The 24164-nt window shown below is 41.1% G+C and overlaps 3 protein-coding genes across 7 annotated transcripts in view; 2 read left to right on the top strand and 1 right to left on the bottom strand.

Moving 5' to 3' along the window:
- The window catches only part of LOC311585609 (uncharacterized protein), a 55793-nt gene extending 32177 nt beyond the window's left edge, over positions 1-23616 (top strand). Inside the window, exons 1-5 of one of the 5 annotated variants that reach the window (XM_084761012.1) lie at positions 1442-1463; positions 1617-1852; positions 11878-12004; positions 12196-12261; positions 13415-23616. In XM_084761012.1, the coding sequence (XP_084617138.1) occupies positions 1808-1852; positions 11878-12004; positions 12196-12261; positions 13415-15372 (2196 nt within the window). In that variant the 5' untranslated portion in view covers positions 1442-1463; positions 1617-1807 and the 3' untranslated portion in view covers positions 15373-23616. Of the gene's footprint in view, positions 1-785; positions 1464-1616; positions 1853-2380; positions 2641-11877; positions 12005-12195; positions 12262-13414 lie in introns of those variants that run through there. The other 4 variants (XM_084761013.1, XM_084761011.1, XM_084761014.1 and 1 more) reach the window with 4 other exon arrangements.
- LOC311585615 (uncharacterized protein) overlaps positions 1-24164 on the bottom strand; it is a 167198-nt gene that overhangs the window by 123784 nt on the left and 19250 nt on the right. The window lies entirely within an intron of this gene.
- LOC311585630 (zinc finger protein 431-like) overlaps positions 1-24164 on the top strand; it is a gene marked incomplete at both ends in the record, with an annotated part of 107426 nt that overhangs the window by 66129 nt on the left and 17133 nt on the right. The window lies entirely within an intron of this gene.

Genomic DNA, 24164 nt, shown 5'->3' with positions numbered 1-24164 from the left:
GTGCTCCTTTCATGCCTCTTAGTCACAGAGACCGGACATGATGTCAGAACCCCTGGACCTTGAGTACCAGATAGTCCTGAGCTGTCTTGTGTTAAAGAAAACATTGCTTTGGAAACAACTCTCATGCTCTCCTTGCCTGTCACAGGGAAAACTCTCTCTCAGTTCCTCTCTCTTGGCTGTTGGGATGGCTTTTCAGGGTTTGATTCCATCTGGAATTAACTAAACCCAAAGAGTTGGAGATTGTGGGGAATTTTCCTTAATCACAGCATTTGGAGTAGGAAAACTCTTGTTTAATCTGGATCTCTGAGGTGGTGAGATTCACTTTTAATCTAGGCCATAGCTTCTGGTGGCATCCTACATACATGAAGGACATTGCAAACGACAGTTCTTTCACTTTGTCTGCTTGCCCTAGCTCTGGCTAGTAAGTTCATCTCTTACGACATTAGCGACTTCTCCTTTGGGATTCTGCTATATACTGAAGACCAACGGACACCTCCAGACACACGGACTGAACGTCTACTGGATTCCTCAACTTTCCATTGTTAGTCAGCCACTGTTGGACTAGTGGACCACAGCCAGTGAGACAGAAACCCCCTTTCCACACACAGAGCAGCTCATTCTATCAGCTGTATTCACCTGGGGAACCTTGACTAACACAGCCGTGTATTTATTTTTCACTTTCCCACTGAGGAAGAGCTGCAGCTAACAGTGCTCTACAGAGGATGCTAGGTTTCCCTCTTCTCTCAGGGTTGCCTGATTCTACCAGGTAACACATTGCAGGAGTTTACCTGAACCCAGCGTGAAGAAACAAAACAGAAGTCGTGTCTCCTAAAATCTCTCTTTAATTGTGAGACCGATTGATAACTCGACTGCCAATTGAGTAATGGGCTCTGCAAGTTACCTACCTAGGTACAGGAGGAAGAAGGGGAGGTGCCTGCTGGGTGCTGTGACATAGTGAAGTCAGGGTCTCTGTGCCCAAACAGGAGGGAGGAGCCTGTGGCTGAGCAGAGGAAGCTCAAGTGGTGGGTCCTCCCTAGGCTAGTCCGAAAGACGACGTTAAGGCTATTGGAGGGCAGTGCTACTGAAACGCAAACCTCTGCACTTCTGGAAAAGGCTTGTCCCTGGATAGGAAGCCTGGGGCCAGAAACCGCGGTTCTGCGTCCCTGCAGCACACTCTAGCCCGAAAGGAAGCATTTATGTCACTTACGATAAACTGGCCAATCAGGGCCTCCAGTTAGACCTGCCAGTCAAACGCGGAGGCGGGTTCTTCTCGGAGCCCTGCTGCAGGTTCAGCTCAGAAGCTGAGCGGGCTTGAGAAGTTTGCTGTGCTGTGCTCTGAGCTCTGCTGCTGACTGTTGTGAGGAAGCTCGAGCAAGGTCCAACGTCCCGACATGGTGAGTGGAGGGTCACCGTCCCCGGAAGGGAGCAGCAGGCTGCTGAGCAGAGCTTGCAGGAGAGGTGAGGTGAGTCTCGCGTGGAAAACAGAGAGTTTCGCTTTTGGAGGACAGACACTAGTGCTGCTGAAACGCAAATCTCTTCCTATCTGGAAATGAGCTGGAAGCCTGGCCGGTAAATAATAGGTGTCCCTCCAGCGGCCGAGTCTCACCCTAAGAGAGATGCTCGTGTCACTCAAGACTTGGCGTCCAATCAGGGCCTCCAGGTGGCCTGCCAGCACACAGAGAAGGCGGGTTCTGAGCTGCAGGTTCAGCTGGAAAGCTGAGCTGTGTTGAATGGGTGGGTGTGCTGTGCTTTGAGCACTGCTACTGGGCGCTGTGAAGGAAGCTCAGGCAAGCTCCAAAGTTGCGGCATGGCGAACTCAGGGTCGCTGCCCGCCACGGGGAAGAGCAGGAAGGTGAGCAGCAGCCGCTGGTGCGGTGTGGTGCTTCCTCCCTGGGGTTGTGTGGTAAGCATAGGCAATATTGGGCCACTTGTGATGCCCCTCGTGATCCTTGTCACTGCCTGCACCCAGGTGTGGCCTTTGAATAACTTTACTATGGGGGCTTGCGTTTGGGCAAAGCTTTTGGGTCAGGACTGGGGTATAGAAACATCTCAGGCAGGATGCCAAACTCGGAGAACCTTAGTTTCTCTAAGATCTTTTACAAGTTCTGCCCTTAGACTTTAACACTGAGGTGTAAGATCCATTTGGAGTTAGTTTCGTGGAGGTTGTAAAAGGCATCACATGCGTTGGGGAGCACTGCAGTGTTAAGCTGTGATAGAGAAAGTAGAAGTGATGATAGAAAGCATTTACCTATTGGCTCTGTTTCTCAACAATTAAACTTTATTATACAACCAAGTAGTTTACACAAGAGTGTGGGAAAGATTAAGCTTTGTCACAGGTTGAAGCAATCTTGGTGGGCTTTACCCTTGGTGCACCCCATGAATACCTTGTGAGAGACTGTTTGGAGCCTTCCTGGGCTTGGAATTCAGGAAGCCGACCTGGGAACCCCACTGTGGCTATTGTTTTCCTAATTGACCCTCAAAAGGAGAAGGAGACCGCCCTTTGCATGTGACTGGGAAGGTGGGGAGAAGAAAAACAACAAGCTGAGGCGAGGAGAGAGCAGGGAGAGAGCAACCGGACCGGACCAGCACCCGGGACAGAGAGACACCTAAGGACCCGTCCCGTGGAATGGATACCGGAAGGTTCACTCTTCTGTCCCTTTAACCTTTTTTTCCTTCTTGTGTATGCTAGTTGGGTTGTATAATAAAGTTTAATTGTTAAGAAACAGAGCCAACACAAGAGGGAAAAGGTGTTAAAAGGAAACAACAGTGAACCTTCCGGTATCTGTTGCACGAGACGGGTCCCTACGTGTCTCTGGCCTGTGCGCTGGTCCGACCAGTTAGCTGAGCCTTTTCCCGATCCATGTGTGCTCAAGCCCTGTCTGAACCTGCTGTCCCTCTTGTCCTCTCTGCCTGTCTCTCACGGTCAAGGGCTGGTGTCCTCCTCCCATTGACGGTAGATTAGAAACACAATAATCCAGATGGATTCCCAGGTCCGCTCCCTGATTTCCAGGCCCAGGATGGCTCCACCCAGTCTATCTCAAGGTTCATCTCAGGGAGTATCCGTGGTGTGTCCAAGGGCAACGCCTGCCAAGACTCCTTTCACCTGTGACAAAGCTTACAATCCTTCCCACATTTACCAATGCTTAGCAAACAGTAAGAGACACCAAGTAGGATTTAGGTGAGGGAGGACTGCCTCCAAAATACCCTACAGAGAAGTAGTATGCTCACCCAGCCTGTTAGACGTTAGGATGCTGGGATATATATGCTTGCTCACTAGGATTGTCCAGACATTTGGCTCTAAAGCATGGCAAAGGAGTCACCCCTTACTCTGACCAGCCACTAGGCCCATCTTCATGCAAAGGACACGCCTCTAACTGCCCCAGCTCTCCCGGGTTCGACTAACACTCGGGAGGAGAATTTTCCTGTATAGGAACAGAACACAAGACATGAAGAAGGGGACAAGTCTGGATTCTGATCAAATCCCCTTTAGTGAAAATTTTTAGAGTTTTTATAGGCACAGAGGCATGGGTATTTGCGTAAGCAATGGTTGCTATGGATATCTAACTCTGGAATGCTCCAGCAGGTGTCTACCTGTACACCTGCTATAATCACAGAAGAGGGAGAAATTCCAGAGAGAAAAAGAAGTTGTGAAAATCTGGTTAGTCAGGAAAAGGTTCCTGGAACTGCTGCTCGCTGGCAGCTGGCCTTTAATCTGACCTTACCAGTAGTCTTACTGGAAAAGCTAGTTTATAGCCAGAATGGAGTAGCTCCGGGGTCTTAGAATGACAATCTCCTAAAATAAACCACAATGGGTGTCTAACTGCTGAACCATGACAGGGTCAGCTGGTTTCCGGTAAATGGCAGACTGCTGGAGAAATAGGAACCTAGGCTCTGACAAGATGGAAGAACATTGGCCATGTAGCCCGTCCCCTACACAGACACAAAACCTTAGACCTACAATTTGTCCTGCTTGCATATGTGCTGGGGTGTTAGTGACTCAGAACTTGGGCCAGTGGACAGCCAAAATTACTGGTCTAGCACCATGCCCAGCACTGCCTGCATCGCCAGAACCTGAGTCTGAATAGCCAGGAGATCAAGGATAAAGCAAAATTAGATATGGGCGGGGGGGGGGGGGGGGGGGGGGGAGGGGAGGTCAGGGCAGTGATTCTTAGTGATTTTTGCTATTCTAATAGAAGGCTGCCTAGCTCAACTGTCATCAGACAGGAATCATTCCTCAATTCCTTAATGGGACTAAATAACTTGAAAATCTCTGCCTTTTCTTTACAATTTAACTGTCTTCTCATACTAACTAGTGCTATTTTTTTTTTCTACGAAAGATTTTTTACTTCTTTCTGGCCAAATTGTTTCATTTTCACCGTAGACCAGAATGGATTATCAGTAGTAACCATCCAACAGGATCAATATTTTGTCCAAGAAATCCCCCAATTACTTTTGGATTTTGCCTTTCTCAATTTCTCAGGACATGGGGAGAGTACAGACAGAGTCAGGACTAAAATGGCACACAAATGACCTCTAGCCAAAATTTTATTGGAGCCATTTTTCCAGTAAAATCCTATTTATTACCTTGACCTCCACTGTCTGCATCCCTCTCAACTCTCCCATCTTTCTAGTGTTGTCAGAACTTCCTGTTAGCCTGTGTGTACAGCTTTCTAAGGGTTTTACCATCTAAATCCCTGACACTTTAAACAATCCTCCAGAAGCCAACATTACCAGGTCCTTCTCACAAACAAAATCAATTTTAGGTACCATTTTTTTTTAAATTTTAACTTGTGTTTCTCCTGTTGTGATTAAATTCCCTAACCAAGAGCATCTCAGGCCATTGTCAACAGAGTAAATCGCTGTGTGGGATGACTGATAGCTAGGCTATTGGAGGACAGGCACAAGTGCTGCTGAAATGCAAATGCAAATCTCTGTGTCTCTGGAAAAGTTCTGGTGCTGGACTGGAATGCAAGAAGAAGAGCAGTCTGGTACTTTCTGGTGCCCAAGTCAGCTTCATGTCATTATAGACTTAAAGCTGATGTGTGTGTCTGAGTGGGCTTGAATGGATCCCTGTGATGGGCTCTGATGGAGGGTGCTAGGTGTTGTGAGGGAAGCCTAGGAAAGCTGCCGAGTCACAGCATGGTGACTGCAGAGTCACTGCCCACAAAGGGAGGAGCAGGCAGATGAGCAGCAGGCAGTTGTTGTGACAAGTTCTTCCTGGGCCTGGTTGGTAAAGTCCCCCCACATGCTGTGACATTAAAGTCCATGTTGGCTCTAGGCATGCTCTGGATCCAGTGGTGGCCTCTGAGAAACTTCACTGTGTGGGCTGTAGCTGCATAAAAGTTTTGTAGCATGGGCTTTTATGTAGAAATATCCTGGAGCCAAGTGTGGTGGCGCATGCCTGTAATCCCAGCACTCGGGAGGAAGAGGCAGGCGGATCGCTGTGAGTTCTAGGCCAGCCTGGTCTACAAAGTGAATCCAGGAAAGCCAAGGCTACACAGAGAAACCCTGTCTCAAAAGACCAAAAAAAAAAAGAAGAAGAAGAAGAAGAAGAAGAAGAAGAAGAAGAAGAAGAAGAAGAAGAAGAAGAAGAAATATCCTTTGCAGGATTCCAAACTCGGAGAAACCTAGCCTCTCTAACACATCTACATGATCTGTCCTTAGCATTTACCATTTAGGTTTAAGATCCATTAGGAGTTAATTTTCTGGAGGTTGTAGCACTCCAATAATAAGCTGTGATGTGGGCGAGAAGAACTTATGATATAAAGGATTTACCAATGCTTTTAAAAATACTAAGTGGCACCAAGTAGAGTTTAACAGACAGGGAGATTTCTCCAAAGCACCTCATAGAAAAGTAGTATGCTACTCAGGCCTGTAGGAGATTAGAAATCTAGGAAACACATGTTTTTGCAAAGGTATTGTCCTAAAATTTGGCTCCATACCATGACAATGGAGACCCCCTTTCATACAACCAGCTACTAGACCCATCTTCACATAAAACACTACAAAACTGGCTTCTACCAACCTGATCAAGATGGGCATTACAGCATCACAACCAATATTAAGGCCTGGCTGACATTAGAGTTCAGTTTTCTTCTTGAAATAAGCATAGCTCTGCCACATGGGCAAGACTACATTGGGTGACAACACTTTGAAAAGGAAAAAATTTCCAGGTGCTTTTTAAGTGTCTGTAATTGGCGCTCTCAGGGAGGCAGAGGCAGGAGATCACTGTGAGGTCAACGCCAACCTGGCCTTCAAGGGAAGTTCAGGATAGCCAAGGATACACATAGAAACTGTGTTTTGAAAAACAAAGAGAGAGAGAGAGAGAGAGAGAGAGAGAGAGAGAGAGAGAGAGAGAGAGAGAAGAGAAGAGAAGAGAAGAGAAGAGAAGAAGAGAAGAGAAAAGAAAAGAGAAAAAGAGGAAAAACTATTGTGTTGATGGCTGAAATAATCAAGCAAGGCTTTCTCAGAGGCCCACAAGAATGGAAAATGGCTTAAGTCTTTCTCAAATGCCGAACTACAGGAACATGCTTTGCAGAACCAGAAACAGCCTCTTGCCTAGGCATTGGCATCTATCCTCTTGCCTAGGCATTGGCATCTGTCTCTAAGGCCCCTGGTGTATTAAGAATAAAATAGAGCTCCTATAGAAACGTCTCAGGGAATATCTTTGCTATGCAAATCTTTTATCTGTCTACATGTCTAGACTTGCCCTTTCCTGTTCATATTTAAATAGCTCAAAATATAACCTGGGTCCTGAACCTCAAAGGGACATAAGGGTGATAGTAAACATGAAATACAAAATCTGTTCTCAGCTGGCTCTTCTTTGAGCATTAGCGAGAGCTGAATGCATGCTGTCATTAAAGAGATTTTTCTTAAGCAGTCTTTTAATTGTGTGTGAAGTGATTTGTTCCATTCATTGAATCCATTCATATGAGTGAAAACATCAGATTGGTGGTTATTCAATTTGGGTACGTTATCTTGAGGCTGTGAACCCTGAATTTCCAATTAAGGGACTGTCCTATGCAGTTAAGTGAAATCCTAGTTGACATAGTTATAGTAGCTTAGAAATTTGAGACCCAGGCTATTGGCTGCAACTGTGTTTCAGAATACAGACTTCAGCAGCTAACAATGTATTTTACTAATGCCGTTCCCTTAAAGACAGCCTGGCCTGCTCTTTTTCAATGCCAGTATGCCTGCTTTTGCAATTATATTCATCTGTTTAAAAAATTAATTGTTGATGTTAGTTTTAAATTTCATTCTTAAAATTCATCACTGCTCTAATCTCCTATTTGTTTCTATTCCCCAATGGTTCTCAGTCATTAAGAATTTACTTCCTCACCAAGTGCAGTGGTACACGCCTTTAAGGTCAGCCCTCTAGGAGGCAAAGACAAGCAGATCTCTGTGAGTTTAAGGCCAGGCTGATCTACAAAGTGAATCCAGAACAGCCAAGTCTACACAGAAATAGTTTGTTTTGAAAAAACAAAACTGAGTTGCAGAACCGTCTTCCAGGCGCTAGGCAGGAGGGGCAGGATTAGGTGTTCCAAACAAGTCTTACCTGAGTAGCAGAAAAAGGGTGCGCTACAGGAGACATTGTTTAATATAGAAACAAGTATGAAAGCCATTGAGAAAAATGAATGAAAGACATTCTTTTTTCCCCCCATACAGGATTTCTTTGTGTAGCCTTCACTATCTTGGACTCATTTTGTACACCAGGATGGCCTTGAACTCACAGATAGCCACATGCCTCTGACTCCTCCAGTCCTAGGATTAGTGGCTCAGGCCACCCTATCTGGAAGCTCTTCTGTTTCTTTGTCTTCTGAAAAGTTCATTAGTATTCAATGAGGTCCTTGAATTTTTGTTGGTTTGGGGACTTTCTGTGGAGAAAAAGATTTGGTTTTCTCTTGATTCTAAAGACTTACCTGTCTTTGTTTCTTGGCAAATCTGTGTTTTCTGGTTGTTATAATCATCAATGTTTGTGTTTTTGCTACTTAAGTGATTGATGTAGTTAGTTAGTCACATTGGTTTGGGGTTATTAAAAGTTTTTCCTATATCACTTTTTCTGTGTCATAATTAGATTCATTTCTCTTCAATCTGAAGCAGACTGTTATCTGAGGGTGCCTCAATTGAGGCTGTGCTCCCATCACACTGGTTGCTTCCTATGTGAAAAATTGTGTTGATGGTTGATTGATGTGGGAAGATTCTTCCACTGAGGGTGGCAAAGTCCCAAAAGAAGTGGCTATGGGCTGCATAAAAGGGCCAGGTGAACATGAGACGCTGACCGAGGAGAGAACAAGCTATAGAACAGTGTTTATCCATGGTCTTTGCCTTCATTTTCTAGCTTGTGTCTCTGTGCTAAGCTCCCAGAATCATGGCCCGTGATCCCACAAAACTATCCACAAAAACTGTTCATTACCTGAGAGCAAGTTATTACCAAAAGTGGTGCACAAGAAGTTATTTTGATGCTGGGCAGAACCTGGGAATCTTATCTTTTGAAGGAACGTGGAACACGTCAGACTTGATATGGAAAAGGCATGGAAAGCTGTAGACAGAACTTAGTCTGCTGTTCTTGTAGGACACGGGAGAGCAGAGTGTCGAGATAATGCAGACGTAGAAAGTTGAGGTCATAGGGTTTCAATGGAAAATAGACTCCATGAAAAGAATTTAGCTGGTTGTCATTTCTGTGATATTTTGGCCCCAAAACATTCTAATTCTGCCCATGCCCTGAGGAATTGAGTAAGGCAGAATTTAAAAATAACGGGTTGATTTCTTAGATGGGATCTTGAATCTGTTGGATTATTATTACTAGTGACTCATTCAGGACTACAGTGGAAAAAAGCAACAAGAGAGGCTGAGATAAACGCAAAGCCTGTGGTTTGTAGAGACAAACAGCAGTATGTAGGTGCAGGTGGCTGTCAAATGATGAGGAGAGGCAGGGATTTTCAAGGACATTATCACCATTAAAGAGAAGGGCCTTGCTGTGTATTAGATGCTTAAGATGGTGCCCTAAAGTTATCACTCTCTACTTCTAAGCTTTGAATGAATGGAAAATACACAAAGTGATTCCTACTCCCAGAAAGGAAATTCACATAAAATCTGCTACAAGTGTGGTCCCGTATGGTACAGCCCATCAGAATTTAGAAGCCAAATGTGACAAGACCCTTCTTGCTCTACTGGCTTTGGAAACAAGGAACATATAAACTGTAAGGTTATTAGCCAGATGTGGTGTCACATGCCTTTAATCCCAGCACTTGGGAGGCAGAGGTTGGTGGATTGCTGTGGGTTTGAGGCAAGCCTGGTCTACAAAGTGAGTCCAGGATAGCTAAGGCTACGTAGAGAAACCCTGTCTCAAAACACCAAAAGAAAAAACAAAAAAGGTCCTGGATCCTTTCCACTTGTTTCAGTTCGGACTTTTTCAGCCATTTGTCTTTGGGAGAATCAGATGCTCAGTGAGGATAGAGAGTTTATTGCAAGAAGCTTTGAGGATGAAGCCCAAGTCGAATTTTGAGAGCAGAAGATATTGAGATTTCAAAACTATGATGGACTGACTTTGACATGAACTCTGGTGCTCCATATTTGACCACCTCCCCTTGGTGAGGAGGCCTGGTGGCACTCAGAGAAAGAGTGGGCATGATCCCAGAGTGAGACTGGATGGCCTGTGACCATATGCTGGGGGAGCAGGTCCTCCTCCGTCATAGACCTAGGGGAGGGAAATAGGGTGAAAGTGTGATGGAGGGAGGAATGGGAGGATACAAGTGATGGGATGGTAATTGAGTTGTAATCTGAATAAATTAATGAAATTTTTAAAAACTTTGAGAAATCTGCCATGGAGAGATGCATGCACGGAGTGGAAATAAGCAAACTGACGGATATTTGAGAACTTGTATGGATAGGGCTGACTGTGCCCTTTGAAACTGAAGCCCCATATGTCTGAGTCAGATTGACACGATTTGGTGTTTGCTCTATTGCTTTACTTTTGTTGGTCCAGACTTCCCTCACTGTATACGCATTGTTCTTTATTGGGATGGGAAGGGCTCTTCTGTGCCATTGTATGTTCTGAAGATATTGTTTCTTTTCTGATTTTACAAGATGTGGCAGTCAGGAGATTGCCATGACTGTCAAAGGAGTCTTTGGACATTTGAACAGTGTACGGGCTGTTGGAGACCAGTAGGATCATCGAATCTAGACTCAATGTGTTTTCATCATGGGATGACCATGAGCCTGTGGTAACCAGGGTCAGAGTGTAGTTGATTCAATTAAAAACCTCCCAGTTAGGATGATGTCTTTAGTACTTGCCTTTGTTTGGGGGCATTCTTTGTGGAGCTTATGGAAGCTTCCATAAGAGAAGTCTTTCTAAATTCCTTATTGGGGATGAGATTTGAGTGTGTATACATTCAACCCATTTCTTGTTCTTTGTGTCTACTGTGTTGTGATTGAAACTCATCAGGCAGCTTCCATCTTGTGCTGTCATGGTCTGAGTATTGTACACTCTATCCCTAAATCACATAAGGATCAGTAAAAGCTGTTCATTGCTATTTGCCGAGAATGATAATTTTTACATTTTTTGTGGTTATTTGTTTTTATTTTGAAGACAAAATTTCTCAGTGTAGCCCTTGTTCTCCAGAAAGTATGTCATGTAGACCAATCAGGCCTTGAACTTAGAGGACCATCTGACTCTCTCTACAGAGTCCTGAGGTTTGATGTGAGCCAAAATGCCTGGCTTGTTTTGTTTTAATATTATTAGCAGATGGAATTGGCGGGTAGGTATATGCAAGCATATGCTGTTGTATTTATTTTCATCCTCGTCTTGAATTTTGAAATGTGTCATAGAGTATATTTTATTTCTCAGGATGGCCTGTGTTTATGACATTAATACTAAATGAGCCTTTTACATAATTGGGTTTGAGGTGTCTGACATTCTTTCTCTCTGTTGCAGTTGTTTTGAATTTTTTGAATAAATGTGTATTTTGCCTGTATGCATGAATAAGTACATGATGTGTGCCTGATGCTCACAATAGTCAGAAGATGGTCTCAGAAATCCAACAATGGTATAATGAGTAATTGTGAGCCTCTAATCTAAATACTGGCAGTGGACTCCAATTATTCTCAGAACCAACAAGAGCTCTGGTGTACCATGTCTCTTTCCATATGTGGCTTATTTATGATAAATATTTATATTGCTCATACATCCATCTGTCCATTTGTAACTGTTGAAACATGCATTTTCTATTAGAGAGATGTTAATGATGTTACATTTTTAAACTGGGGCATTTGAGTTTTCTGGAAGATGAATACAGAGCTGGAGTGAATGTGTATTACTTTGTAGGAAGTTCAGTAAACACCTCTGAGTTCTTTCTATGTTTTTTTTTTTTTTGTTTGATTTCTTGATTTTCTTTGAGAGAAGTCAGGGTTTTCATATGAACCTCATGCTGTGCTGAAGCTCACTGCATAGTGTAGGCCAGCACACACCTCAAAGAGATACACCTGCCTCTGTCTCCTGAGTGCTGGGATTACAGGCATAAAAAAATACACCCAGCCTTCCCATCATATTTATAGTCAGCAGTTGCTCATACAGTTTCTGTGATGTGAGTTCAGTACTGTTGGTCTGCTTGATTGTCTCTCTGTCTCTCTCTCTTTATGTCTGTTGATGGACATTTCTCTTGCAAGGCTATATCCCGTTCAAGGTGTGCAGGAATGATGGAAGTGAACATCATTATTCAACTTCTATCTGAAATGCCTTGGTGATTACATTAGAACATCTGTGTCAGAAAATATGTGGAAAAAGCATCAGAATTACATGAGTCTATTGTCAACGATGTATACATTTACAGTGTTGTCACAATCATGCTTTGTCTTACATACACGTATGTGGTGTTATAGGATGCAGTGACCTACGATGATGTGCATATGGACTTCACTCTGGAAGAGTGGGCTTTGCTGGATCCATCCCAGAAGAGACTCTACAAAGATGTGATGCTGGAGACCTTCAGGAACCTCACTGATATAGGTGAGACAGTGATTTCTTCTTTCATTTTAAAATGTAAAGACAACTGTTTCTTTGATACAGTTATTCATTGTAAGTTCAATTGAGAATGAGGTAAATAAATCAGTGATGTTTATAATGTTTACTGAAGATAGTAAATTAAAATTTGCCCAATTTCCAAAAAAAAAAATTAATCAATTTCTATTACATTTTAGGCTACAATTGGGAAGACCGCAATACAATTCTTAAGAATATTTTCAATAGTCAAGAGGACATGAAAGGTAATTAGCATATACAAGTTGATACACAAGTGCCTCTATAGAAATTTTAATGTGTCCTGCATGTTTTGTGGAAATTCAACAGTGCATTGTTACCACTGCCTTAGGTATATTGATGATTATTAAATTCTCACAAAACCATGTACCTCAAACGCAAGTATCTGGTTTATGTTTGCAAAGCATTTCTTTAAGACAGAAGACAAGAAAACCATGCATTAACAGACATCACCATTTGAATCACAGTCTCATGAGAGCTAGACTATACAACTGCCAATGTGTTTAGTCTCATATCACTTAGCTATTGCAGAGGCGAAGCCCATTGCATAGGCAATAAGTCTGTGTTCAAAACAGCTAATAATCAAATACTCCATAATAAAGCTTGTTTTCCTCATCTGCAGGAATGTTGCAAATTTTAGTGAGTGGTAGTTTATGAGAGGCAAGAATGTTATTTTGGAGAAACTTTAATCCTTATACCATATTTCTATAAGGAAAGCAAATGTCAAACTGTGTGACTACAGTGGGGACCCTTTCATTTGTTTTTCTCCTTTTGTTACATATGTCATATGTCACAATGAATGCTACCCTCATGGGCTTAGAGGTATTGAAAGAAGCAATGTGCTCCTCGCTAACTCAGAAGAATAAGGAGATATGTAGTAGTCCCCATTGTGCCTAGACTTTCTGAATTTAATACAAGTTTACAATTAATTGGTTTTCCAACTTCATTGGCAATAAATCCAAAAACTTATGCTATATAAAATCCTCTTTAGTAATAGGAATGAGAAATTCTTCTGTTTCTCTCAGTTCACTTTGCAAATATAATATGAGTCACACTATAGGAAAATTTATGAATGCAATCATTGTGGTAGAGCTGTGAGTTCTACCATTTCTCTTCAAATATGTGAAAATCTTACATATTAAAAGGATGTTGTAAATGTAGTTCATGTAATCAATGCTCTTACCATCACAGTTATCTTCAAAGATGCAAAACAAGCCATAATGAATGGGAACACCATGAAAGTAAGCGAATTGAACATTCCATAATATCCGGTTCTTCTTTACAACTGGACCAAAATGTCAAATTAAATCACACAGATAAAAATATTCATCAATCTAATATCTGTGTTAAAATTTTCACTTGTGCCAATTATCTTTGCAGGAATGATAAAAGTCATAGTGGAGAAAAAACCCTCTGAATTTACTCAACCTGGTAAATTGTTTGCACATCACAGTCATCCTCAGAGGCATAAAAGAACTCATACTGGAGAGAAAGCAAAGGAAGACATTCAATATGGTGAAGCCATTGCACATCACAGTAGTCTCCAAATACATAAAAGCACACACACTGAACAAATAACCCATGAAGATAACCAATGTGGTAGAAGTGGTGCATGTCAAGATCATCTTCAGAGGGATGAAAGAAATCATATTGGAAAGAAACCATATGAATGTGATCAGTGTGTTAAAGCCATTGTATGTCAGAGTCATCTTCAAAGATATGAAAGAAATTTTACAAGAGAAAAATCTTATGAATGGAGGCAATATAGTAAAGACTTTGCAGGTCACAGTTCTCTTCAAAGGCATAAAATAATTCATACAGGTGAGAAACCTTATAAATGTAATCACTGTGGTAAAGCCTTTTCATGGCACTGTCATCTTCAAAGGCATGAAAGAACTCATACAGGAGAGAAATCTTATGAATGTAGTCAATGTGGTAAAGCCTTTGCATGGCACAGTTCCCTTCAAAGGCATGGAAGAATTCATACTGGAGAGAAACCTTATGAATGTAATCAGTGTGGTAAAATCTTTTCTCAGCCTAGTCTTCTTCAAATGCATGAAGGAATTCATAGAGGAGAGAAACCTTATAAATGTAATCACTGTGGTAAAGCCTTTGCATGTCACAGGAATCTTCAGAAGCATGAAAAAATTCATACAAGAGAAAAACTTTATGTATGTAATCAATGTGGTAAAGCCTTTGCACAGCACAGTTCTCTTCAAGTGCATGAAAGAATTCATACAGGAGAGCAACCTTATGAATGCAATCATTGTGGCAAAGCCTTTGCACAGCAATTTCATCTTCAAATGCATGAGAGAATTCATACAGGAGAGAAACCTTATGAATGTAATCAATGTGGCAAAGCCTTTGCACAGCAATTTCATCTTCAAAGGCATGAAAGAACTCATACAGGAGAGAAACCTTATGAATGTAACCAATGTGGTAAAGCCTTTGCATGGCACAGTTATCTTCAAATGCATGAAAGAATTCATACTGGAGAGAAACCTTATGAATGTAAGCAATGTGGTAAAGCCTTTGCACGGCAGAGTTCTCTTCAAATGCATAGTAGAATTCATGCCGGAGAGAAACGTTATGAATGTAATCAATGTCATAAATCCTTTGCACAGCACATTCATCTTCAAAGGCATGAAAGAACTCATACAGGAGAGAAACCTTTTGAATGTAATCAATGTGGTAAAGCCTTTGCACAGCACATTCATCTTCAAAGTCATGAAAGAATTCACACAGGAGAGAAGCCTTATGAATGTAATCAATGTGGTAAAGCCTTTGCACGGCACAGTCATCTTCACATGCATGAAAGAATTCACACAGGAGAGAAACCTTATGAATGTACTCAATGTGGGAAAGCCTTTGCACGGCACAGTCATCTTCACATGCATGAAAGAATTCACACAGGAGAGAAACCTTATGAATGTACTCAATGTGGGAAAGCCTTTGCACGGCACAGTCATCTTCACATGCATAAAAGAAGTCATACTGGAGAGAAACCTTATGAATGTAATCAATGTGGTAAAGCCTTTGCATGTCACAGGAAGCTTCAGAATCATAAAAAATTTCACACAGCAGAGAAACCATATGTATGTAATCAATGTGGTATAGCCTTTGCACGGCGCAGTTATCTTCAAATGCATAAGAGAATTCATACAGTACAGAAACCTTATGAATGTAATCAGTGTGGTAAAGCCTTTGCATGGAACTGTTCTCTTAAGTTGCATGAAAGAATTCATACAGGAGAGAAACCTTATAAATGTAATCAATGTGGTAAAGCCTTTTCTCGGCACAGTCTTCTTCAAAGGCATGGAAGAATTCATACGAGATAGAAACTTCATGAACGTAATTCGTGTGGTAAAGCCTTTGCACAGCATAGTTTTCTTCAAACGCATGAAAGAATATATACTTTCATTCAAACATTTGAATATTACTAATGTCATAGTACTTTTGCACATAACAGTCTGTCTCCTAATACATAAAAGTATACATGCTGTAGAGATACCCTATGAATGTAACCAATGTGGAAAGACCTTTGTACATCATAGCCATATTTTAATACATAAAAGAAGACATAATACAGAGAAACCCTATGAGTGTAAGCAATGCGGTAAAACTTTTGAATGACAGTTATCTTAAGAGACATGAAAATATACGGGAAATAAACAATGTAAGAAGTGCATTTAATATGTTGAAGCTTCAGGCTTGGATCACTCTCTGCCCGCTCCACACCTGCAGGGTCTGTCTAGGACACAGACAGTTAACCAGCAGAGATGAGGTGGGCATGGGCTGCACCCCACTTTACCCACCACCCTGAGGAGGCTTGAGGGACACATGGAGCAGCTTTAGGCTTGGACCTCTCTCCACGTACTCTGGCCCATCCAGAACATAGAGAGAAAATCAGCAAAGGAAGCCAGTGGAGTACCCGAGCAGCTTTGGGTGTGGCTCTCACTCCACCGACATCTGACTGGCTTGGCCAGTCTTGGACACAGAAAGCAAACGAGCAGAGAGATCAAAATAGCAGAAGAGTCCTGTGGGGCATCCAAACAGCTTTGGGCTTGAATTTCTATCTACTCGCTCCTCACCGGCCTGGCGCACTTGGGACACAGAGAGCGAATCAGCAAAAGTGAGTCAGGCTTGGGCCAAAAGCCACGTTGTCCATCGTACCTCGGATGCCTGTTGGGCACCAGAGCAGCTTTCGGATTGGATATCTCTCAGGCTGCTTCTCCCTTACCTGGCCCATCTGGGATACAGAGTAGTTACCCGGCATATCTGAGCTGGTCTTATGCTCTAATCTGAATCACCTGCCATCCTAAGGCAGCCTCTGGGGATTCCTAGCAAGCAGTCTTTGGCTTGGAGCTCTCTTTGAATACCTCTGACCTGCCTCGCCCACCTGAGACCCCATCGGAGGAACCTCCAGGCCTGATAACAACAGGAACTACCAGATGGCAAGAGGCCAGCGTAAGAACACAGAAAACAAACCTCGGACCCCTCTGACAGAACTGGATGCCAGCAGCAGTCCTAAAACAGCCAGCCCTTGAGATACTAACACCGTTGGATTGCAAGAATATTTCACATCTGAGATTTTTGAAAATGGTAGAAGGCTTGAAGGAAGGAAATAAATCTCTGAAGGAAATACAAGAAAATACATTGAAACAGAGGAAGGGATATAATAAATCCTATAAAGAATAACAAGAATGTACAATCAAGCAGGAGAAAGAAATGATTAAAGCTATTCAAGACCTAAAAGGTGAATTAGAAGCAACAAAGAAAACACAATCTGAGGCAACCCTGGAATGGGAAACGCAAGGGAAGAGGACAGGAACTGCAGACACAAGCAACACCCACTGAACACAGGAGATGAAAGAGAGAATCCCAAGTGTAGAAGATACAGTTAGAATCATTGATATATCAGTCAAAGAAAATGTTAAAAAAAAAAAAAAAGAAGCTTCTGAAACAAAACATCCAAGAAATATTGACAGTATAAAAAGACCTAACCTAAGAACATTAGGAATAGAAGAAGGAAAAAAAAAAGTCTCCAAACTCCTCCATAACCTAGAAAATATTTCAAACAAAATCACAGAAGAAAACTTCCCTGACATAAAGAAAGAGACATCTATGAAAATGGGAGGTGCCTAACAGAACTCCAAATAGATGAGACCAGAAAAGAAAATCCTCTCTCCACACAATAATCAAAACACTGATGTACAGAACAAAGAAAGAACATTAAAAAGCTTCAAGAGTAAAAGGCCAAGTTACATAGAAAGGCAAACCTATCAGAATTACACCTGACGTCTCAGCAGGCACTATGAAATCCAAGAGTCTGGACAGATGCCATGCCGACCCTAAGAGGCCACAGATGCCAATCCAGACTACTATACCCAACAAAATATCAATCACCATAGCTTAATTGCTATGGATATATATATATATATATTTTGATGTTCCATGCTTTTTCATATTCCCATTACTTACCATTTAGGACTTTAACTTGAAGTATGCCTTCTAAATGAATTATATAGGCATGCTAAATAGTATAACAACAATGAGGTATATTTTTAAATTTTTTTGGGCTCTGTGTGTGTGTGTGTGTGTGTGTGTGTGTGTGTGTGTGTGTGTTGATTATGGGTTTTTAAGCCATGCCTGATATGTGGGGCCTGATTGACAACATTGTTGGGTCTGATTTGGCTATCTTTATATATGATCAATGTCAGGTTGCCAGCAGTGCACACAAAAGACACTTCCTACTGAGCCATCTCACTGATGTTCATATAAAATTCGTTGAAACATTACATTATTAAAATATTGTCTTGTTTTTAGATTGTAAACATGTTGGAATTAAGGTTGTGTGTATGATTTTCAGGGGAGTCTTCCTCTATCATATCTAATTTTTAATCATTTTAGATGGAACCTACAATTTTTCCTTTCCTGTATGAACATATGCAAAATCTCTACCCCATCGTAACACACTTCCTGATCTCTATTCTGAGGTCAAGATGTCCATGAAATACACAGGCTGATCTAATTCAGCACCTTTTTCTGAAATCCAGTGTCTCTCTGCAGCGGTCATGTTTTGTTCATTAGCATTCAAGAAAGTCAAAGTCAATAAGGCATTATGTAATCTACCTCTTGGGGTCTTTGATACCCCTTTTTGTTTGATGGGCGTTTCTTTTAAAGTACGATTGGATCTTTCAATGACTGCTTGTCCTGTGGGATCATATGGTACCCAGGTATCATGTTTTACGTTATAATACATTAAAAATTGTTTCATTTTATTAGAGACATAAGATGAAGCATTGTCAGTTTTAATTTTTTTTTTTAGGTACACCCATAGTAGCCATGACTTCTAGTAAATGAGTAATAACAGAATCAGCCTGTTCAGAACTGAAAGCCGTTGCCCACTGAAATCCTGATTATGTGTCTGTAGTATGGTGCACATACTTCAGTTTTCCAAACTCTATAAAATGAACTACATTCTTTGCCAAATTTCACTTCCTTGAATACCCCTAGGGTTACTTCCTGCAGGTAATGGAGTTTGGTTATATATAGAACAAGCAGGACGTTGTTTCACAATTTCCTTGGCCTGTTGCCAAGAGATAGAAAACTCCTTTTTTTTAATTCTTTACTGTTAACATGGTGTTTTGTTTTTTTTATGAGACTCTGAAGCTTCTAACACACTTCCTGTCAATGGTTGATCAATCTCATCATTACCTTGTGCTGTAGGTCCTGATAGACCCGTTTGAGTTCTTATATGGGTTATATACAATGGATGGTTTCTATTTCTAATCATTGGTTGTAATTGAATAAATAGTGGAGTTAATTCAGAATCATCCTGAATTAGGTCAGCTGTTATTATATTCAGCACAACTCTTTCAGCATACCGAGAGTCAGTAACTATGTTAAGAGGGTCTTCAAACTCTGATAAGACCAGCAGAATTGCATATAGTTCTGATTTTGGCACGGAATCATAAGGACTCTCCACTACCTTACTTATGTTTTCTGATTTATAACCTGCTCTTTTTGATTCATTGGCATCAGTGTAAAATGTAGGAGCACCAGAAATTGGAATCCGCTTCACTATATGAGGAAGAATCCAATTAGTTCTTTTTATGAACTGAAATCTCTTGCTTTTGGGGTATCTGTTGTTAATTTCTCCCAAAAAATCACGACAAGGCCTCTGCCGATTGTTGGCCCATAATGAGGCAGTCTCAGCCTTAGTAAAAGGTACCACCCTCTCAGCCGGATCTATCCCAGCCAACTGGCGAAGTCTCGCTTTTACTTTTACAATCAATTCAGAAACCTTTTCTATGTCGGTTTTTTTTTTCCTTTTTAAATATTTATTTATTTATTTATCATTTATACAATGTGCTGCCTGCGTGTACACCTGCACACCAGAAAGGGCACCAGATCTCACTATAGATGGCTGTGAGCCACCATGTGGTCGCTGGGAACTGAACTCAGGACCCCTGGAAGAGCAGACGGTGCTCCCAACCTCTGATCCATCATTCCAGCCCCTCTATGTAGGTTCTTAATTTCTTACTTTGTTTGTGTTTTAAAAATACCCATTCTAAGATGCAATCTTACCTTTGCATAAGAATTCCTGTAGGAGAATGAATAGAAGGCAAGCTAACTAAAATGCATGCCTTCTCTGGATCAATGCGGTCAATATATATGAATCTTGTAATTTCCTTTCTACCAGAGCCAATTCCTTTTTCAGCTTCAGCTGGTAGCTTTCTTAAGCTATTCAAGTCCTTATCACCTTGTAGGGTTTGAAATAAATTACTTGGTTCTTGAGTAGTTAAACCAATTGTAGACCACAGCCTATTAATGTCTCCCAGAAATTTTTGAAAATCATTAAGAGTTCTTAATTGATCTCTCCTGATTTGCACTTTCTGTGGTCTAACTTTAGTAGTTTGCCAAAATATTTGTTTTTTTTAGTATCTCCAGTGTCTTTTATTTTATCTCTATGGGCATTATTTTCTCCATTAAATGGACTTTCTAAGTCTTCAGCAGCCCTATTTGTTTTATCAAACCTTGAATTTTCTTGTTGTCTTTTAGAATAATCCCTTTTTGGTGAACAGGAAATGAATGGCTCACGTTGTTTTGTGTGTGTGTGTGTGTGGGTGGGTGTGCAGCCTTGAGCATAGCCCTTTAGTCAATTTTCCGAAATCAGGGAATTGCCTTGGGTATCCGTGGATGACCTACATTCATGAGCTACATGACCATCCCTTCCACATCTTCTGTATTTTACAGGAAACTTTCTCCCTGAATTATTATTATTATTATTATAGGATCATTTCTCTTTAGGAATATTTTGCTCAGTATGATTGGAAGTTTTATAATCACAGCAGTGAGCATTTTGTTTTGATGGTTCCTGTGGGGTTTTTTTTTTGTTCAATCATAGCTAATCACAAGTATTTACTTCTATGTCTGAAGTAATCCATTTTTAATCCATTCATGAAGAGTACAGATCTTGCCCTCAAGGGCCTAATAGCTTTTTTACATTCATCATTTGCATTTTCAAAAACTGGGGATGGAAGTAGGATTTCTCTAGCATGTGGATCTGCTGTGGTTCTATTCAGAGCTTTAATTAGTCTCTGTAAAAAATCAGCGAATGTTTCATTTGAACCTTGGGTTATTTTTGTAAACAATTCCATTTGTCCCTGTTGTTCAACCTTGTCCCAAGCATTCATGGCCATTGTTCAGCATTGATCTAAGACATTATCATCAAAGGCAAACTGTACTACTAATTCAGAATATGGGCCTTCACCTAACAGCTGATCCTTGACTATGTCAATGCCTTTAGTCCTATTGTGCTGCTCCACAAGTGAGGCCTCATCTTTCCACCATGCCAGCCATTGTAACTGGGGACCTGGCTCTAAAATGGCAGTCACTAAATCTCTCCAATCTTTTGGAATTACGTGATTCTGTGTGGACCAGTTATTAGGTATCTGTCTAACATATGGCGAGTATGAAACATAACTGCTTAATGCCTCCTTAAACCCTTTTAATTCTTGTGCCTCTATAGGTTGCCAATCAAAACCCTGATAACCTTGTGGATTTTTCACATCTCCTGGGAGTTCTCTTATGAAAGCTGGGAAAATTGTTTTTGGTTTAGTAACAAATGATGAATGCTTTGTAGTCTTGTTACAGTCTTGTGTTCTATGTTCTGACCTTTTTTTCTTCAGTTTCTATCTCTGTATTACTATTCTTAGTTATAAGCCTTTCTAACTTCTAAAGTTTGTTTCCAAATTTCATATTTTTCATTTTGCTCTGTCTCCCATTGTCTAGTATTTTCCTCAGTCCTTTCCCTAAATTTTTTTTCTCTAATGTCTTTTCCCTTGAAGAATTATAGAAAGCTAGGATGAGTAAAATAAAAATAGTATTCATAATCAGGAGCACAATTTCTTTCTCTCTTATTTGTATCACAGCATTATTTAAAAAGGCATTTATCAAGACCCAAATATTTTGTGTTAGTGTATCTTGCATCTTTAAACTACCAAATTATAACAAAGTATAACTTTTCTTTTTGAGCTATTTCTCCCAGCAAACTATAAGGTATCCTTTTTCAAGGGTGTGGATACATACCCCTGGGCCAGTCCTCCTCAAGTCCCCACCATCCTCCTCCAACCGTCAAAAAAACCTTCCTTCTCCAACCATCAAACTTTCTTCTTCTCTCTAGGAAGTCCCGCCTTCCACTTCCTGTCCTTCTGCCCAGCTGACTGGCTAAACAGCACTTTATTGATGGTTGATACATTCACTCAGCATTCCTCCACATAAGCATATTGTCATTTTGGGATCAAGGAAAACAGGATTGTTTGAATAATAAGTCCTATTTGCAAATGAAAATGATATACTGCTATATGTTTTTCTTGAATGGGATACTTTACTCTCAGGAGTAGACACTTGCTCATAACACTTTCTCAGAAGCATAAATGAATGTTAGATAATTGTCAATTGTCTCAGTGGGTAAAGTTGGTTGTTCCTAACCCTGATGACCTGAGTTCAGTCTCTGGGAGACTCATATTACTCCTACAAAATTTTCTCTCACTTCTACACTTGGGCTTTTGGCATATACATACTCACAAACAAGTACATACATAAATAACTTAAAACCCAATAATGGCCAATGAGGTCACAGGAAACAGAAGATCCCCTGGATTCCATGTCTAGAACTCACTTAGGGTAAGCATATAATAGACAGTAATAAGTTCCTCTCTCACTTCCACATGCACACCATGGCACAGATGTATACTCACAAACACAGTTCAAACACTTGTAAATAGGTAAAATTAACAAAGCAAAGAAAATAACCATATTATTGAGAACATATGAAATAATTTGCCAATTTAAATGATTGTAGAATGTCAAGTAGTAATGTTCATCGAAGCAGTTATGGCTCTTTTTTTAAATCTTAGTTTATCCTTTAATTCTATCATTCAAAGATGGGTCATTTAAAAATCATATCTCAGCTAGGCCTAGAGGTGTATGTCTGCAGTCCCAGCACCTGGAAGACTGTGGCAGGACAATCTGAATTTGAGGTCAGCTTTGCCCACTCAATGCGTTCTATGACAGCCATGGCTATGTAGCAATATCCTGTTTCAAAAGGATTACTAAAACAAAAATATGTCTCAAATTATGGAGATTTTCCTAATAGGATCTGACTGGAATCTAACTAGTTTTTAAAAAATACTTTGTTAACTATACTCACATGAAGAGAACCGTTTTAACAATGAAAATGAGAAGCAATTTGGAGACTCCATTCACAGAGGGATCGAAATCCATTGAGTCCTCCAACAGCCAACTAGCAGGGACTTCATCACCTGCAAATGATAGGACACACAGGGAGTATTGGAGCATCTTCATCGTCTGCATTATGACATATTGAAGAGCTGAAAAATTAGTTGTATGGTTCCTCTTGTGGACCCAAGTTTGCTTCCTAGCTGGCACATCAGATAGCTCAAAACTACCTTTATTTCCAGGTACAGGAGTGAGGCATTCTTTTGACCTCCTAGTCAACCAGGTACTTACCTATCCATCCATCCATCTATCTATCTATCTATCTATCTATCTATCTATCTATCTATTCAGTTTATATCCTGGTCTTAGCTCCATCTCTTCTCACCTCCCAGCCCCGCCCTCCCTCCTTCTCCTGGTCCCGCTCTATTATTCTTCTGAAAAGGGGAGCTCACTTCCTGTCCACCCAAGTTCATCAAGTTGTATTAGGGATGAGTGTGTCAAATTCACCTGTGGCCTGGCAAGTCCCACCAGAGGGAAGTAATTGAAAAGCTGGCAAGAAAGTCGATGTTGGAGAGAGCTCCTGCTCCACTTACCAGGGGACCCCATGAAGCCTGAGCTGCACATCAGCTACACTTTGGTAGGGGCCCTAGGTCTAGGTCTATGCGAGATCTTGGTTGGTGTTTAGGTCTCATCAGGCCTCTTTGGGGCCCTGATTTGTCACCTCTGTTGGTCTTGTGAAGTTCCTGTCACCTGCTAGTCCTTTTCTTCTTCCTCCGATTTTTCCATAAGGCTCCCTACACCTTGTACAATGCTTGGTTTTCAGTCTCAGCATCTGTTTCGAGGAGATGCTCTGTAGTATCTCTCTCTCTCTCTCTCTCTCTCTCTCTCTCTCTCTCTCTCTCTCTCTCTCTCTCTCTCTCTCTCTCTCCTTTGGGGGAAAAGGCATAAGCCTCTCTAAGGACAAGTCTGTTTGGAAGCATAGCAGCCTGTAGTTAATATTGTCAGGGATTGAGTCATCTTCCCAATGTTCTAAGTGCCAGATTGATTTCCGAAGTGGTTGTACAAATTTGCGTTCCCACCAGCAATGGAGGAGTGTTTCCCTTCCTCCACATCCTCACCAGCAGGTGCTGTCATTTGAGTTTTTGATCTTAGGCATTCTGACTGCTGTCAGAGTTGTTTTGATTTGCTTTTCTCTGATGACTAAAGACATTGAGTATTTCTTTAATTGCCATTGCACCACACAACAACACTAGAATGTGGAAACAACCTAGATGTCCCTCAACCAAAGAATGGATATAGAATCTGTGCTATATTTACACAATGGAATACTACTCAGCACTTATTCATTTTATTTATATCAGTATTTATTCAATTTACTCATGTA

Source organism: Acomys minous (assembly GCF_964271855.1).
Source record: "Acomys minous genome assembly, chromosome: 16".
Taxonomy (NCBI): domain Eukaryota; kingdom Metazoa; phylum Chordata; class Mammalia; order Rodentia; family Muridae; genus Acomys; species Acomys minous.
The sequence above is the reverse complement of the archived record's forward strand: the minus strand, read 5'-3'. Positions and strand labels throughout refer to the sequence as shown.